Here is a 16,777-nt window from a genome sequence, read left to right on the forward strand (position 1 = left end):
CACCTTGTCAGAAAATGGCTCTTACTGAAAACAACAGGGTGGAGGATACAAAGAGCTCGCTGGCGTGGCGGACCAAGTTCTGTGCAAGACGCACTGCTGTGAAGGAGCTGCCTTCTCTTCGTTCATCTTGATAAAGGCAGGTGGGGACGTGGCAGACAGCTGTGGGCTGTTCCTGGCACCCCTGCCCTGGCCACAGAACCAGGTTTCCCTTTGTGCTGTGGCCGTGTCCCCAGCTCCAGAGTCTGGCCCTGACTGTCTAGAGCCATCAGCTTTTCCCTCTCCTCTGGCCAATCACTGTTAGGGGATGGACAGGCAGCCCAGGCAGGGCCCACGAGAAACAAGTTGTTTCCTGGAGTTTCCTTTCCTGGACAGTGTGCTGCTGTGGTCCGCAGAGAGGAAACCTTCCTGAGCTGCCGGCTGGGGTAGGGGAGGTGGGGCACTGTAGCCATGTTGCCCACGGAGGTGAAGAGAAGACACGACACTGGCACTTAGTTCGCACAGGTCTGAGCTGCAGGATCAAGTCTCAGCAGGAGTGAAAGTCAATGTCAACCACTGGGTTTGGGCAGGATTGAGTTGGGTGCAATCACTGGCAGCTCCCAAGTGTTTGAACCTGCCCCCACCGAGGCTCCTACCCTGCAATCTCCTCTCCAACCTGCCCCCCACCCCAAGCTCCCCCTCACCCAGTCTTGCTTTCCCATCATCCTCACACAGGTTCTTTCACTGGTCCTGGTGAAAGTTTGGGACAACTGTTTAGCAACGGATAACTAGATAACTCAGATGCTGTCGCAGCTGAGGCGAGAGCAACACTGCTGTCAGGTGACGTAAAAACCACTAGAAGCTGGCGTCACTAATCCCGAGAGCGCCTGGTACAACAGATGAGGAAATGGAGGGTCAAACCCCTGGATGGCTCCCCGCTGTTGGCAGGATAAAGTCCAAGCCCCTTCCCATGGCCCCCGGGGCATCCCAACCTGGCTCCTTTCCTCCCAACCCTGGGGGAACTCATGCCTCTTGCAACTTTGTAGCTGCTGTGGCTTTGTAGAAACATCGAATTAAACGTTTACAGCTACCCTCTCTCTCCTCTCTGGACTCAGCTCTGAAGGCGAGAACTTTGGGAATCTGTCGTTAATACCTGTACCCCAGAACGTGGACTCAGTAAAGGCTACAGAGTAATTGACCGCGCCGGCGGCCACAAATTAACTCAGGGAAACAGCATCTCGTTGCTGCTGGGCGTGGGCTGGGGGACAACTTACTAGCGCGTGCGCCCATCCTTTCAGGTCGGGGGCCTCGGAAACCTCCGACAGCTCCATTCAAGCCCTGGACCAGTGGCCCGAAGGACGCAATCCAGGCGGAAGGAGAGCCGCCCCCCGGCCCCGCCGCGCGGGCCCTCGGGGCAGGGGGCGTCCCGCCTGGCCCTGCCCACCCGGGGTCGCCCCCGGGCCCCCTGAGCCCCCTCAGCACCCGCCAGGCCCCTAAGGAGCCTGGGGCTGCGGTGGGAACCTAGAGAGCTCCCGGGTCTTTGCGCGGACTGCACCGCCAGACCGGGGCGGTTAGCCCATAAAACGTGCCCAGGGCTGGCAGCTGCGACTAGTGCTTCCGGGTCGTGGCCGAGACCGCGGTCTAGCCCGGCGCCGCAGGGCCTCTTGGGTAACGAGCCCGCTCCCGCCCGCGCCGGGTTCCGGCGTCCGCCGCGCCGCTGACGGACAGGCGGCCAAGCCAATTGCAGCAAGGGGGCGCCGGGCGGCCCGCCGGTCGAACCAATGGCACGCGGCGGGGCGGGGCGGTCGCGGCCGTAGTGCGTCGCGGGGAGCCGCCCTGCCGGGAAGGAGCCCAAGAGACAGTCGGCGGCACAAAATGGCGGCGGCGACGGCGACGGCCGGGGCCGGGGCTCAGGGGCCGGCGCCCCCCGCGGCAGCGGCCGGCACGCCGGGCTCCGGGGGCACAGCCCCCGGGTCGCAGGGGGTGCTGATCGGGGACCGGCTGTACTCCGGGGTGCTCATCACTCTGGAGAACTGCCTCCTGCCGGACGACAAGCTCCGCTTCACGCCGTCCATGTCGAGTGGCCTCGACACTGACACGGAGACCGACCTCCGCGTGGTGGGCTGCGAGCTCATTCAGGCGGCCGGCATCCTGCTCCGCCTGCCGCAGGTGAGGGAGCGGCCGCGAGCCTCGGGCCGAGGTAACCGCCGCACTGGCGCCGGGAAGGCTGCCGGGCCCTTTGTTGGCCGGGGGGCCTTATCCGGAGCCCGCTCCGTGTCTCCGCCCGGCACCCGGGCGCAGCGCCGATCCCCTCTTCGGACCCCGACCCCGCTCCTTATTCCCACCTGGCCCCGGGCCCACCGGCCGACCCAGGCCCAGGGCGTCCCCGCTGCCGCCCACCGGAGGTGATGAGGGAGGCGAGGCAGCGAGACTCGAAGAGCCTTTGTGGACGCGGAAACATTTTAGTTTTTGGTTCTTTGTTAGGAGTCTCGTGAAACCTAATAATTTAACTTTGAGACCCTTGAATTGGGTTTTGAAAAGGATGGAATCTTTCTCTTGTGCAGGTGGCCATGGCTACCGGGCAGGTGTTGTTCCAGCGGTTCTTCTACACCAAGTCCTTTGTGAAGCATTCCATGGAGGTGAGGCTTTCTTTCGTCTTTCTTTCCCCCAGAAACGTGTTGACAGGAAACCTGGGTTTGTTGCGTTGCCCGTTGCTCAGAGGAACGAGTACTTGTCTTCCAGTTGCAGCGCTGTACTTGGGGGGTTGGGAAGCCCCCTGTACTGCAGAGGGGTTTTTTCCAAGTGGCCTTTTTCTCAGGGTGCACCCCCTCTGCTCTTAACCGCCGTTCTTTAGCTGTTGGAGACTGTCGTCCTTGGAACAAACATCTCTGTGTTGCATCGCTTACGTTTCAGCACGTGTCAATGGCCTGTGTTCACCTGGCCTCCAAGATAGAAGAGGCTCCAAGACGGATACGGGACGTCATCAACGTGTTTCATCGCCTTCGACACCTGAGGGAGAAAAAGTGAGTCTTTATCAGACCTGTCGTAGATATCCGTGTCTGTTTTCATGGTTATTCAGTTCCATTAACGTTTCTGAAACAAGGTTTAGGGGGTGAGGTTTTAAACCTGTGCCCAGGAGGAGGCCTGGTGTCTGGGGGTGGGGGTGTACCCAACAGATGCTGTTTAATCAGTGAAGGAACCACAGTCAGGAGGACAGGGCGCTGTGGCTGTAGTTTGGCTGGCCTTGGTTTCGTGGTTTGCCCACGTCAGCCTGAATGCTCTAGAACTGGGTTCTCAACCTCAGCACTGTTTACATTTTGGGCTGGATGATTCTTTGCTGTGGGGACTGTCCGGTGTGTTGCAGGATATTTAGAAGCATCCTTGGTCCAGGCTTTCCAATGCTTCAGCTAATGGAGGGCCTTTGTAAGATACAGCCTTGGCTGTTTAAACGCCATGCTTCTGTTGGTGTTTTGGTTTTCCCTTCATCCTCAATACATCCGCTTGTATTTTGAGGCGGATGGAGGACATGTAGTCCTTGGGCCATGAGATCGTGAGACCCTCCACTCTGTTCAGTCGGCGTTTACCATCCGTAAAGAAAACAGGGAGAGGGTCGTTGAGGCGGGGTGAGTAGGTCAGCGCTGGGGTTTGAGGAAAACTGTGTGGTTTTGTTAGTTACAGGAAGCAAACTTCCTGACTCTGTATCGTGTTTATGGTAGATTGTCACTGTTTGGGGGTAACCGTGGGATTTGATAGGCTTTATTTGAGCCTTATGCAGATCGTGTGCTTTGTATTTGTAGAAAACCTGTGCCTCTACTGTTGGATCAAGATTATGTTAACTTAAAGAATCAAATTATAAAGGCGGAAAGGCGAGTTCTCAAAGAGTTGGGTTTCTGCGTCCATGTGAAGCACCCTCACAAGGTGGGTATGAGGCCCAGCTGCCACGTGAGCCCACCGGAGTTATTGCTTCATTCTCACCTAGATTGGAAACTGAAAAGGATTAAATGTGTCCCTGATTTGGTTTTCCAGTTTTTTATCTATAATTGGAAAATAAGTGTTTTCTTATTAGCCTTTTTGTATTGTGTTTATTTTAATAGTATGTTTTTTAAAGTTTTGGAAATTGCATCTTTTAAGTTTGAACTTTCAAAAATGGTGATGAACTTGTAAAAATGAAATCTGTCAGTTTCCTTTTTTTTTTCAACAGCTCTTTTTCTAAAGCTGCTTTAGTAATAACCTTATTTTCTTTTATGGGGGAATTGGAAGAAATCTGAACCTTTTATTTGGAGACGAACGAAAGCTATTTTGCAGTGTGTATCAGTTGAGCACACGATACCACGTATCTCTTCTATGTTACACTCAAACGTGAAGAGTGCTGTTTTCATCTCTGTTTGCATCCTTGTTTTACTCAGGGTTTCCTCATATCTTCTCTCGTTTGATTTTCTGGCATTAGTTCAGAATCTCGGTAGATTACTCACCATAGATTTAAGAGCTTTTTCTTTCATTTGCTGAAAGTATTTTCACACCACGTTTTGTATAAGTTGGTGACTGGGGTACAGAAACGTTCAGGGCAGGCTAATCTCACTGGTGGAAGGTGTGTCGAAGACGAGAATGAGCATCAGCCCTGTACCAGCCGGGACAAACTTGGGTGCAGCTAGGTCCTCACGCGCGCTCGTGGCACCTGGCTGCAAAAGCAGGGAGCAGGCGCACCAGCAAAAACCCCCCTCCAGCTGAGCTGTGCCCGGGGCGTGTGCCCAGGAGCCACCCCTGGCATCTAGCACAAGGCTCTTATTTGCTGCACGGATGCCCTCAAGATCTGAATTCTGAGTTCTCAAGGTGCTTGGTAATAACTGCCTGACCCATATCTTCCAGATAATCGTTATGTACCTTCAGGTGTTAGAGTGTGAGCGTAACCGACACCTGGTCCAGACCTCATGGTGAGTTGGCCTTCCTTGTTTTATGAGACCAGCCAGGGCAGTGCAGGAGTATGTTGATTTGAGGCACTTGGGCAGTGGGTAGTCGGTCCCATGACTTGGTTGTGGGCTGGAGTTGTCTGAGTGCCCAGTGTTCCTGCCATGTAAATTCCAGCCAGACTCCCCAGATATCAGGCACTGGTGGAACGGTAAGGTGGCCCGTACCCGCCCTGCCCCTGGAGGAGAGCAGTCACTGGGCTGCCCTTTGGGGGCTATGGACTTGGCACGTCGGGGTCTTTACCGCAGCTGCCAGTGTGGACTTAGAGGTTCACGGTAGCGTGAACTTGCTTCTGACTGCCTCGGTTAAGGGAATCCTATGGGAGGAAGAGGGGGTGTAAAGCCTTCCTACAATCTGGGGACTGATTTTAACAATGCATTTGCTAGAAGTGAAGCCTGAAGTAACGGTTCAGAGCTGGGTGCTTTCCCACAGAGTGAAGTGTGTAAGGGTCATATTTTTGCTGCCTGAATTGTCTGGTGCTGTGCTGTGTCTAATGGAGAACCTATTTTGACTTTTCTTTTCTGTACTCTTTCAATCAAAGGGTAGCCTCTGAGGGTAAGTGACTAAGACTTCTCCTCTCCTGTCCAAGCGCTTCGGTGCAGGGACAGCGGCCGTCCTCAGCCAATCCAGTGCAGGCTCTCCGCCGAAGGCTGGCTCTAGATGGTGGTATGCGCACGATAGTCTAGTGCTGGCCCACTGCTGCTGTGGTTCTTGACGATTGTGCTTCTTGTTAATCCTCTGTCGTGCTTGGTAATTGTATTGATTAGAGTTGATAACTGTCTTGACATGAATTTTGTCCATTTGAAACTGCCCTACCTGTGCAATAAAGATGCAGTACCTTTCTCTTAAAAAAAATGGGAAGCTGTGAAAACTGGCTGGTGGGAGTTCAGACTAGTGTGGGATGGTGTTTTTATTTCTGAAAGTCCTAGAGTTGCTTTTTCAGCACTAAGTGTTGACACAGCCTAGTAAAAGGTGTGCATCTTTAAATCATTCCATGGACACTTTTTATATTGTAACTTATTTCAAAAATAGCAGTTAAGTTTAAATATATGTTTTGAGGGACTTCATTTGTTTTTTTTTAGGACCTAAGAGTTAACGGTTTAATAATATTATCACTATCCGAGTACTAAAGGTTTTCTTATTAGAACCAAAAAAGTTACTGACGGTTATGTTTAGCAAATGTTTGAACCGTTTACTTGCAACTCTCGGGACATGTGGCCTTGGCTCCATCACACAGGCTTTTCCTTGGTCCCCTCTGGGTGCCTGGAGTGAGAGCTTCAGAGCCAGGTGCTGCTAGTGGGCAGATGTAGAATTTATCACTGAGGAATTTCTCCGTGGGTTTGTAGGTCACCTTCTCCAGGATTTCGGGCAGAGATAACCAGGGTGGGGGGTGCATCAGTCAGACCCCAGCACAACTTGGCTCCCCTTTGGATGGAGCCTGGTACCATTGGGGGATGTTACGAGCACTAAATACGTGACCTGTGCAACTGTTTTCTTGTGAAATTAATCTTTTGTTTTTGCAATGTTGATAAAGTTTAGGTGAGATCTGATTTTTGGTCTATTAAATCTTAGAGAAATATATCTAAATGAAAATGTTGAAAATGTAGCCAATGTCAAAACTCTTTAATTTTTTAAAAAATGCAAATGTTTTGTATTTTTATATCTTCTAAAATGTGATAAAGTTTTAAAAATGTCCTGATTGTGATGAAACTTGTAGTATTTTGTTGCTTTTATCTGATTTTATGAATGTTCATTTTAAGACTCCTTGTTGAAATGGGACAGTTTGGAAACGGTTCTTTGATAAGCCTGAGAAGAGGATTTCCCTTGGGGCACTGAGCCCTCTGCATGACGTTCCCATACACCCAAGGGCGTTTTCCCCCCTTTTCAAGTGGACTCCCGTGTGGAAGAAGCCACGCCGTGAGCACCTCTCCCCGGAAAAGGAGCGCAAGAGGACGACTTGTCTCAGAAAGGCCCTCGCAGGCTTTGTGCTGAGCCCATTCATTTGAGTTTGCATGTTTCTCTGCACTATGGATTTTGAGCATTTAGGTTTCCTTAATCAGATACGTTGAACTGCCACAGTAGACATCTTTCTGAGGCACTGTGTTTTGCATGAGAGCAGGCCAAAGGTTGAGAGGGAAAAGTAAAGTTAAAGTTGGTTCTCTTTCATAGCAACACGTATTGCCTGACATTCAGCCAGCTTTAAAAATTTTTTTCAGTTATTTCCCTGTCTTCCTGTCCTGTATTCAGAAGCAGCAGCTAGAACGTTTCTCCGTGAACTTGTGAGATCACAGGACTGTCTAGCTCTAAGTCCCGGCAGTAGACTACTTAGCGGAGCAGTGACTGGACTTAGACAGCGCAGACAGGTGTTGTGCGCGTCGCCACGGGTGTTGCAGTTCGGCCTGCGTTTGCTTTTCAGGAACTACATGAATGACAGCCTTCGCACAGACGTTTTTGTGAGGTTCCAGCCTGAGAGCATCGCCTGTGCCTGCATCTATCTTGCTGCCCGGACGCTGGAGGTCAGTGCTGGGCCACCCCGGGGGATTCACCGACCCCAGTGAACTTCTACGTACTGTGCTTCAAATTATGCTCGTTGGAGCCAGTAAAAAGCCTACTTGCTGGTGACCGGCAGGCTTGTCTTTATTGCCCTGAGAATCTTGTCAGCAACGAAGGAAAGTATAACGGTGATGACTTTTGTGTTTACAGATCCCTTTGCCCAATCGTCCCCATTGGTTTCTTTTGTTTGGAGCAACTGAAGAAGAAATTCAAGAAATCTGCTTAAAAATTCTGCAGCTATATACTCGGAAAAAGGTTCTGTGTCTTTTCACGTCACGTGTGCCTCTGTGTTTGACTGGAAGAATCTGGTCTGAATCCTGCCCTCTGGCTTTTCTAGGTTGACCTGACCCACCTGGAAGGTGAAGTGGAGAAGCGCAGGTACGCCCTCGACGAGGCAAAGGCACAAGCCAAGGGCCTGTTGCCCGGCGGCACCCAGGTGCTGGACAGCGCGTCGCGGTTCTCACCTGCCCCCAAGCCGGGTGAGCGTCAGGGCGCGCGTGTGCTCCTCTCAGGGGTGGCCCTCTCCTCCAGATTCCTCTTAGAATCACGTCTGCAGCTAGTCTGAGCACTCCGGGGGGCTCCTATGAAGTCTGTTTTTCTGTTTTCATTAGGAAGGGATATGGCTGTTCACCCAGCCTAGCCAAATAGTTTGATGAAAATCTCATAAATCTGGAGCAGTAGACCATGTTGTCAGATCCTAGAGTTAAGCGTGACGCCTGTCCCCGGTCCCGGAGGCAAGGCGAGCGGGACGGGTGGCCTTCCTGCGTCTGGTGGTTCCGAGCCCGGCGGGGAGCAGGGAGTCACGGTCGGCAGCGGCAGTCCTGCGGGAGAGGCCCCACCTTGCTTGGCTGACCCGTTTCTCAGCAGAACAGCTGTCGGGTTGTAACTTCTCATACTTGATTCTAGCGGAGTCCCCCAAGGAAGGCCAAGGAGACAAGCCTTCCCCACTCTCTGTGAAGAACGCCAGGAGGAAAGTGGAGGGCGTGAAGAGAGCCAAGGCCGACAGCCCGGTGAACGGGTGAGTGTCCGCGTGCCCCGACGGGCCGCTGGGGTTGGCTGCAGAGACGTGGGGTCTGAAACTCTGCTCTCCGCCCTGTTCTCAGCTTGCCGAGGGGGCGAGGGGCTCGAAGTCGGAGTGGGAGTCACGAGCAGAGTTACTCCAGGTCCCCGTCGCCATCCGCTTCTCCTAAGAGAAGGTGTGTGCCGCTCGGGGCGCTTGGGGCTGCACCTGGCAGGGTGGGTGTCTTCCCTGGGAGGTGGTGTGGCCTCTCCTCAGGACAGTTGCTCCTGACCCAGAGGTGGTCGGGGTGGGCGGTCACCCGCCCAGTGGTCTCCTTCACAGGAAAAGCGACAGCGGCTCTACGTCTGGCGGGTCCAAGTCACAGAGCCGCTCGCGGAGCCGGAGTGACTCCCCACCCAGACAGGCCCATCGGGGCGCTCCCTACAAAGGCTCCAAGGTAAGGAGCTACCGGAGGTCCAAGGACTGCAAGTACTCCGCCCAGAAGCCACACAAGTCTCGGAGCCGGAGCTCCTCCCGCTCTCGGAGCCGCTCACGGGAACGGGCAGACAATTCTGGAAAATACAAGAAGAAAAGTCATTACTGTAGAGACCAGCGACGGGAGCGTTCTCGGTCGTACGAGCGAGCGGGCCATCGCTACGAGCGGGACCACCCCGGGCACAGCAGGCACCGGAGGTGAGGGCGGGGTCCCTGAAGGTCTGCCCTTTGGCCCTCGGCATGCTCACCTCGGCCACTGGCCCTGGGGCCTGACTCTTTCTGGAAATGGTTGTTGACTCGGGACCGTGTGATGAATTTGGAGATGGAATGGAGAGGCCAGCAAGCCGCCCTTTAGTGTGGCCCGGGCCTAGCTCACCCCAGCCCGCCTCAGCAGCAGCCCTGCTGGTTGCAAAGGCCCGGGTGCGCACATCCCGGTGGCGTGGCTTGGTGCTACGACAGGCTGTCTCTTCACTTCCGTTCCGATACTCAATTACGTTAAACCAAGAAAATGACTTTTCGAACCTTTGCCTATATTAGGTTGTACTTATGTCCGTATTTTGCAATGTTTCACTATGAGAAAATGGCCTTAACAGCCCCTCACTCTGTCCACGTTGTAAATAAACATATGTTTAATACAAGTTAAAGCTATATATGAAAACTCAGAACTTGAATTCTGTCAGCTTAAAACTTGTGTAGAGAATTCTGATTTTTAAAATGTGAAGGTATTTAGATCTGTGTTGAAAGTCGTATATTTTTATCTGTGCAATGCTGAGTGCAGGCCACCAGCTCCTAAATAGAGAAGTTTCCTATATATGCATTTTATGTGGTTAAATAAACAATTCTCTCTACTCAGGTTATTTGGAACGTTGAAGGATTTGTGGTTTGTCAACGTGCTTGCTCGCTCCCGTGCACAGCCGGCAGTACCGGTTCTAGCGGTACGTCTGCGCTGCCGCCTCTCATCTCATTAAAGCGTTGGGTTTTGTATTGAGTTTTGTGCACCTGCTCTTCTGTGAGGGCTCGTGAGGAGTCTGAGCTGTCTGCTGCTGGTAGGGTAGAGGGAGGGTTTGAAAAGGGCACAATGGTCTGGAGTCCCCTTGTGCCTGAGGGACATTGGTTTGTAATGCGCTGCAGGTTTTGTCAGGCTGGCGGCAGCCAGGAACAAGGACCCCACAGGAGCATCACCCCGGAGGGGTCCTCCGTCAGAGTGGGTGGCGGGCGAGTAGACAGGTTGGTGGTGCAGGTGAGCAGGATGGGCGTCGGGCCTGTCTCTGGGTGCTGCGTGTGCTCTGTGCGGATCGAGGGCTGTTGGGGGGCCTGTCCTATGCCCCGTGTTGGCTCTCCCCAGACCAGCACTTCCGTGCGGGTGGGAGGCGTGGCCTTCCTGGAGCCAGTGGGCCTGGAGAAAGGTGCTTGAAGTCAGTACAGCCAAGAAGGTGTGAAAGCGGCAGGGTCAGCGCCCAGGGTGCAGGTGGCTCACTCTTATGAGCAAACCACAGAAGCCTGGGGAGGCCGTGCAGCTGGAGAGAGGGGTGGGCTCCAGGACGTGTTCAGAGACCTTCCGACCTGGGAACCGGAAGCAGTCCCTTGGGCGGAAGGGTGTCTGTCCTCTGGTGACTCAGTTACGGAGCTGGGCCGGGAGCCTACGGTTTCTGCCTTCCTACTGGCTTATCGTCCACTCCCTGCTTAGCCAGGTTGGGGCCTGGGGGTGTCCAGGCCTGGCCATTTCCTGCCTAAGACTCACTGGAAGACCCTCCTACAGGGCAAGCCTCCCAGTAGAGCCAATGGGACTCCCCACATCCCAGTGCCAGCAGGAGCCCCTGCACGTCCATTCTTGAGATCCTGCCATCCTAGCCAACCTCAGCGAGGACAACGGAGCCTTTCTGGACTAGATGGGTGAAATGGTGCCCTCGGAGCCCCCTACCCTGAGGAGCAACACTGGGTCTTAGCCAAACACCATGCTCCACGGAGGCTGCTTTTGGTTTTCGGACAAAAACGTCCCATGGGCACACGATGGGAGCTTGTTTGCTTTGAGGAAGGAAAAAACACTCCACCTATGCAAAAAGCGTCGTACTATCCATCCCGCGTTAGACGCGGGGCCTCCTCCGCTTATCCAGACTGGCAGAGAGAGGAGGCTGCAAGCCAAAGGGATGGGGCAGCGGGTCCAAGACCCCCGAGTCCTTCCTCACGGCGCCCCGGCTCTGCCCCAACGCCCGACACGGCACTCCTGGCGTCCGGGCTGCGGGAGCCCGGGCCGAGCCGCCGTCACCTGTCTGCCACCTTCCCTCTCATCCTCGGCAGGAGGGCTCGGGGGTGGAGGCCACGCCCCGCAGGCCCAGCAGCTCCGGTTCTTCCCCTCCGGCCCCAGCAGCCACAGTATCTCGGGCCACTTCCGTCGCCCCCGCAAACCCTATTTCCGTCGACGGGACAACATCCCTTCCGCAGTCCCAAAATGCCACTTCCGGCCTCCCGGGACAACGGGCCCCTGACCAGTCGGGGGGACGACGGGAGTTTGGGCCACGCAGGCGCAGAGGGGCCCCCCCGGGGGGTTGTGGGAAATGTAGTTTTCTAGCCTCCGCAAGGGACAGGCGGAGCCGGCGAGCCGTGGGAGGACCTGGGGCGGGGCGCGGGGGGCGGCTCCTCCGGCCGGAAACCGTCGCTTTCTGGGCCGGGTGGGACCTGCACCGACGCGGAGCGGAGCGCCGTGGGGCGCTAGGGGGCGCTGGCCGTAGGAACCAGCGGGCGACCGCACGCGGGCTGGGGGCCAGTTTAGGTACGGACCGGAAGTGCCTGAGCGCGGCGGTGGAATGGTCAGTTGAGTCTCCCGGTTGCGTCTGGGAAGAGTCGGCGTGAGGCCGCGGCGTGCGGGCTCCAGGGACGGCGGAGGCGGCCGCGGCCGTCTGGGGCTCGGGACCTAAGACCCGAGCGTCGACACCACCCGCGCGGTGGGCGCCTCGGGGTAAAACTAGGTTCAGGGAGAGTCAGTACCTGCCCAGAGTCGCGCAGCTGGGGAGCGGCGGAGGGTTTGAGGGAGGGAGCCGTGCTCGCAGCAGCGTCCTCGTGGTGGGATAGGGTGGTGAGGGAGACGGGGTGCGGGAATCAGGGCGAGACCGGAGTCCCCGGAGTGACCTAGGCGTGCACCTGTGTTCCAGCTCCGCTGAGTGCCTGGGGCCGCCGCCAAGCACAGACCATGTTCATGGTGCGCCTGACCTCCCAGCTGCTCAGGGCTGTTCCCCGGGCAGGTGAGAGGCCCCGTGGGGGCAGATGGGCGGGAGGCGCACCTGGGTTAGGAATATGGGGTCAGCAGCTCAGTCCCCCCCGCTGCTCTGCCTCACCAGCTGGAGGCGGGGCCCGGCCACAAACGACCTCGTAAACGTCCAGATTTCACAGAGGGTAAGTCTGGGCCTGAGAATGTCAACAGGGCCTCAGGAGGTTCTGCTCCCCAGGCCCGGTGGCCGTGCGTAGGTCACGTAGCCCCACGAGCGGTAACTAACTGTGCCATTTTGTCTCCTGCAGGTTGCAGTGGGCCTTGGCCTGTCTGCGGGGTGTTGGGCAGGCATGCCTGCAGGCCTCGCTACAGCGTGCAACCAATAGGCCCAAGTGGGGTTGCGTCCCTTCCTGACAGGCGGGTCCACATGGAGCTTGAGGAGATGCTGGTCCCCAGGAAGATGTCTATCAGCCCCTTGGAGAGCTGGCTGACCGTTCGCTACCTCCTGCCCAGACTGGACGCTGGGGCCCCAGGGACTGTGTCTCCAGCCCAAGTCTATGAGTGTCCGCCCAGCCAGGGGGGGGAAGGGGTCGCGCAGGGGGGTAAGGAGGTCTGGGACGCGCCCCAGATACAGTGCAAGAACGTGCTCAAGATCCGCCGCCGGAAAATGAATCATCACAAGTACCGCAAGCTGGTCAAGAGGACCCGGTTCCTGCGGCGGAAGGTCAGGGAGGGACGCCTGAAACGGAAGCAGGTGAGTGAGGGCCCTCGGCCCAGAGCTGGGCAGGATGGTTGAGGTGCGTGGCTGTGCCGCAGACCTGTTGGTGGTCCCTCCCTCTGTCCTCGCAGATGAGGTTCGAGAGAGACCTGAGGCGCATCTGGCGGAAGGCGGGCCTGAAGGAAGCCCCCGCAGGCTGGCAGACCCCCAAGATCTACCTGAAGGGCAAATGAGCCTCGTGTGTCTCTCCCCTAGCCCTGTTACTGCTGATGACCCGTTGTAATAAAAATTCGGAGAACTTAACCATCTTTGCTGGCCTGGACCCTCTTCTGCCTGGGGTGAGCTGTCTTGGGGTTGAGGCTGGCGCCAGCGTCTGCTGTTACAAGAGATACAAGGGCCCTGGGTGGCAGATTGGCGGTCCCTTCCCCAAGCTGGCCCTTGTCCTGGTGCCAGGGCTGCAGGAGTGACAGCCTGGCTTTTCACGAACCGGTGCTGTGGGGACAGCTGAGAAGAGTCCCAGCCTTGCCCCTGAAGAGCACGCAGATGGGAACTGTGCCAAGGGGACCGGCTCGGAGGTTAGGGAGTGCCCTGACGGAGGTGGTGATGTGATTAGGGTACACGGTTGACCCTCTGTGCAGTCGGAAAATCCCGAGCAGAGCTCGTAGTCAGCGCTCCTCCTCTGTGCTGCCAGGTTTAACCAACTATGCATCGTGTGGTGCTGTAAAACCCGTTTATTGGAAAAAAAAATGCGTGCAGCTGGACCCGCACAGTTGAGGGGGCAGAGAGGGCCTCACTGGGGAGATCGGGAGGGGAGGCAGGAAAGACGCCCTGTCCTCAGAGATGATGGGTGGGGTCCTTCAGGTCCTGCTACCTGGGCCTCAAGTGACTCTCTGAGCCGTCCTGCTCAGCTGCAGCTGGGGATCCGTGGCCTGCTGTGGGCTCCTTGGCCTCTGCCACTTTCTGGGGCCCTGAGGGGGGGTGGCGAGGGGCTCACCAGGAAGGGATGGCCCACTTTGGAAGGTTCAGGGTTGGGCCGGCTGAGGAAGGGGTGCCGTTTATGGAGGTGGGGAAGCCCAGAGCCTTAGTGTGAGCCAGTGGTCCTCAGATACTCCAGATTTCTCCTGTGTGGAGGGGAACGTGTTATCGCTAATAGTGGGGGGCCCCTGGGCCTCTGTGTCCAGGCTTGGGGGGCTGGGCTGCAGGCGGAGGAGCCTGGTCGGAGTCCGCGAGTGCAGGTGAGGCTCGTTCTCATCCTCAGTGTCTGCCCTGCTCCTGACGTTGGGTTCAAGGAGGGGAAGGTGGGTACGTCTCTCCTGAGCCCCAGAGTGGCGTCTGCGAGGGGCACAGTTCTGTTTGCTGATGCCCCCGACCCGCTTCACACCAGGGCGGTGCGGGCTCCTCGTGTTTTGTCAGAGATGCGTCTGTGGCCTGGGTTGGGTTCCCTGCAGGTCGAGCAGATCTGGGGGCAGGGGGTGTGCTTGGACACGGGCTTCCCTGCATTTCTCCTGGAAGGGAACGGACAACCCCGATGTTTCAGTGAGCCAGGTGGGCCCCTGTCCTGTGCGTGCCTGCCAGCCGGGTAAGCGGACTTCTAACTGTGGGGCCTGCCTGAGTGCCTGTCTGTCAGGGGAGATGGGCTCATAGAGTAGCCGTGTAGAGTAGACGTGAGAAGGGTGAAGCTGACCCTGACCTGGAGGAGACCAGAGGCCCTTGAGGGCACAGGACTTTTTCTACGGGTGGCCACTAGGGGGCAGTGATTAGGCTCCTGGCAGCCCTTGGGGTCCCGGCTGAGGACCAGGACACGGGCATCCTTCCTAGGTCTCAGTTTTCTCAACTGTGGGTGGGGCAGGGGTCCCAGGGCCAGGGCCTGGGCCTCAGCAGTGGAGCCTCCCTCGGGTGGAATGGACCATGCCCTCTTGGTGCCAAGTCTGGCCCCAGCTCCCCCAGGCCTCCCAGCAGGGCCTTGGCCTGCCAGTGACGCCCTTGGCTGACGCCCACGGCCGCTGAGCAGCTGCTCCCGGTGTTTCCTTCCAGCACCCCTGCGGGAGCTGCCCCGTGGCTCACCCCACCCTTCCCTGGCTGAGTCTGGAGACAAAGCTCAGCTGGGGCCATGAGTGCTGGGGATGCAACTGGCCGGCCTGTGCAGGGGGGTGCAGACCCAGACGCCTGGAGGCTGCCAGCCGGCAGAGCGCCACAGGGCCCTAGCACCCAGGTCACCTGCTCCAGCCTCCTCCACCGTGAGGTGGGTGCCAGCTGGGGCGCCCCCAGAAGGCAGGCTGCCCAGTGGTTCCAGGCCACGCGGCCTCACCATTCCTTCACAACAGTGGTTCTTAAGTGGGCATTCGGCCACATCTGGAGGCAGTTTTGGTTGTCACAGTGGGGGGGTCACAGTTGGTGGAGGCCGGGGATGCTGTGAAATGCCCTGCAGTGCCCTGCCCGAGAGCAGGTGGCCCCGGACGTCAGTGGTGCCGTGGCCGAGGCCCCTGATCCTGAGGTCACCGGTCCTGTCGGGTCAGCTCCTGAGCTGGCCCAGCCCCGCTCTGTCTCCTCAGTCCCTGTGCCTTCCCCTGCCCTGCAGGCCCTGCGCCTTGGCAGCCCTCTCCCTGCCCCAGCTCGTGTGTGCAGACCTCTTCGTGCCCGTGGCTTGGGTGCCTTGGGCCCCAGCCACGATCTCACGCGGTGGTTTGGGGGGTTTATTTTTACTCTGCAGCCCCTCCCGGACCGCAAGGGGCTGCTCCTCCCCTCTTCCCGATGGGGCCTCCACCCTCCCCCAGCTCCTCCTCCCGTTGCCTCCCGTTCTAGCCCTGGGCGCCCCCTGAGGCGGGGCGCGGAGTGAGGGCCTCTCCTGTGTGATGTGGTTCTGGCCTGTGGTCTGCCCTTAACCCAGAGCAGCGCCTAGGGCTTGGGTTCAGCCAGAGGAGGCCCTGGCGAGGGCTCGAGCTGATGGGGGTGGTCTTGGGCCCTGACGGGGATCTGCCTTTTGGAGCCAGTGAGGAGACACCTCAGTGAGCTCGGCCGCCACCCCTCGTCCCTGTGCTCCTCCGTGCCTGGGGCATGGCCAGTGTCTTCTGGCCTGGGCGTTCTTGCCCACACAGTGGGCCAAAGAGGGAGCCAGCCAGGCAGGCTCAAGCCCTGCGGGAGGATGTGAGGCTGGACGCTGGGCCCTGGGAAGGGCCGGCTGGGGCCCTGCCCCAATCAGACGCGCACATACGTGTGCGCCCCCAAACTGCATGCGAATAGCTGTGCTCCCCGCCGTCCAAGGAGCCTCCAGGCTGGCGAGGGCGACAGAGGGCCTCGGCGTGGGGCAGAGGTCGGCCTCACTCCCCTGGCCTGGCCACGGCCCGCAGAACTTGCCTGGAAGGATGCTGGAACCTGGGGGGACAGAGGAGGCAGGGAACATTCCTCTCCAGGTCTGAATTTTGGAAAAAGCCGCTGAAGGGCTCTTGAGCTGCAGCCCCCAGGATGGGGCGGAGGAGCCCAGACTTGGGTCTGGAGTTAGCCTGAGGGTGGGGGCTGGGCAGCCACAGCCCGTGCTCCCTGTCGGATTCTGTCTAGTGCTAACTTCAGCCTCACAGGGCACTGCTGGGCCATTTTTGGATGAGGAGGCTGAGCTGTGGCATTGGGTCACTCACCTGGGGGTCACACGTCAGCCGAGCAACAGGCCTGGGGCTCGAGTTCGCCCCAGCTGAGACTGCCACCTCCCGAACGGGAGTTCTCTGTGTGGGGTGTGGGCGGCCTGTGCGTATTTTGAGGATCCCTCCCGGCTGAGTAGGGAGGGAAGCACTGCAGACTCAGGTGGGGCAGCACCAGGCCGGCAGCCCCCTCCCTTCAGCTGTGCGGTGGCAGGGCTGTCAGGGCCCCTGAG

General features: G+C 57.6%; 2 protein-coding genes across 10 annotated transcripts; both read left to right on the forward strand.

Moving 5' to 3' along the window:
• The first annotated feature begins 1,827 nt into the window (after nucleotides 1-1,827).
• CCNL2 (cyclin L2) lies at nucleotides 1,828-9,958 on the forward strand. Of its 7 annotated transcripts, none has more exons than XM_061185157.1 (12): nucleotides 1,828-2,145; nucleotides 2,541-2,615; nucleotides 2,890-2,999; nucleotides 3,774-3,894; nucleotides 4,843-4,907; nucleotides 7,358-7,457; nucleotides 7,645-7,749; nucleotides 7,832-7,973; nucleotides 8,401-8,512; nucleotides 8,598-8,690; nucleotides 8,822-9,187; nucleotides 9,843-9,958. In XM_061185157.1, the coding sequence occupies exons 1-12, from the start codon at nucleotides 1,852-1,854 to the stop codon at nucleotides 9,955-9,957; spliced, it is 1,698 nt and encodes a 565-aa protein (XP_061041140.1). In that variant the 5' UTR covers nucleotides 1,828-1,851; the 3' UTR covers nucleotide 9,958. The 7 variants fall into 7 exon arrangements, 5 of the variants coding, with proteins under 5 accessions (XP_061041140.1, XP_061041142.1, XP_061041143.1 ...); XM_061185159.1 differs by having other exon boundaries at nucleotides 8,837-9,187; XM_061185160.1 differs by lacking the exon at nucleotides 9,843-9,958 and having other exon boundaries at nucleotides 8,822-9,841.
• Nucleotides 9,959-11,705: 1,747 nt separating this feature from the next.
• On the forward strand, nucleotides 11,706-13,215 carry AURKAIP1 (aurora kinase A interacting protein 1). 3 transcript variants are annotated; one of them, XM_061187192.1, is made up of 4 exons: nucleotides 11,706-11,796; nucleotides 12,139-12,228; nucleotides 12,503-12,948; nucleotides 13,044-13,215. In XM_061187192.1, exons 2-4 carry the CDS (start codon nucleotides 12,177-12,179, stop codon nucleotides 13,143-13,145), a joined length of 600 nt encoding a protein of 199 aa, XP_061043175.1. In that variant the 5' UTR covers nucleotides 11,706-11,796; nucleotides 12,139-12,176; the 3' UTR covers nucleotides 13,146-13,215. The 3 variants fall into 3 exon arrangements, with proteins under 3 accessions (XP_061043175.1, XP_061043173.1, XP_061043174.1); XM_061187190.1 differs by having other exon boundaries at nucleotides 11,753-11,945; XM_061187191.1 differs by having other exon boundaries at nucleotides 11,753-11,931.
• Nucleotides 13,216-16,777: the final 3,562 nt, after the last annotated feature.

Source organism: Eubalaena glacialis, chromosome 3 (assembly GCF_028564815.1).
Source record: "Eubalaena glacialis isolate mEubGla1 chromosome 3, mEubGla1.1.hap2.+ XY, whole genome shotgun sequence".
Lineage (NCBI taxonomy): Eukaryota > Metazoa > Chordata > Mammalia > Artiodactyla > Balaenidae > Eubalaena > Eubalaena glacialis.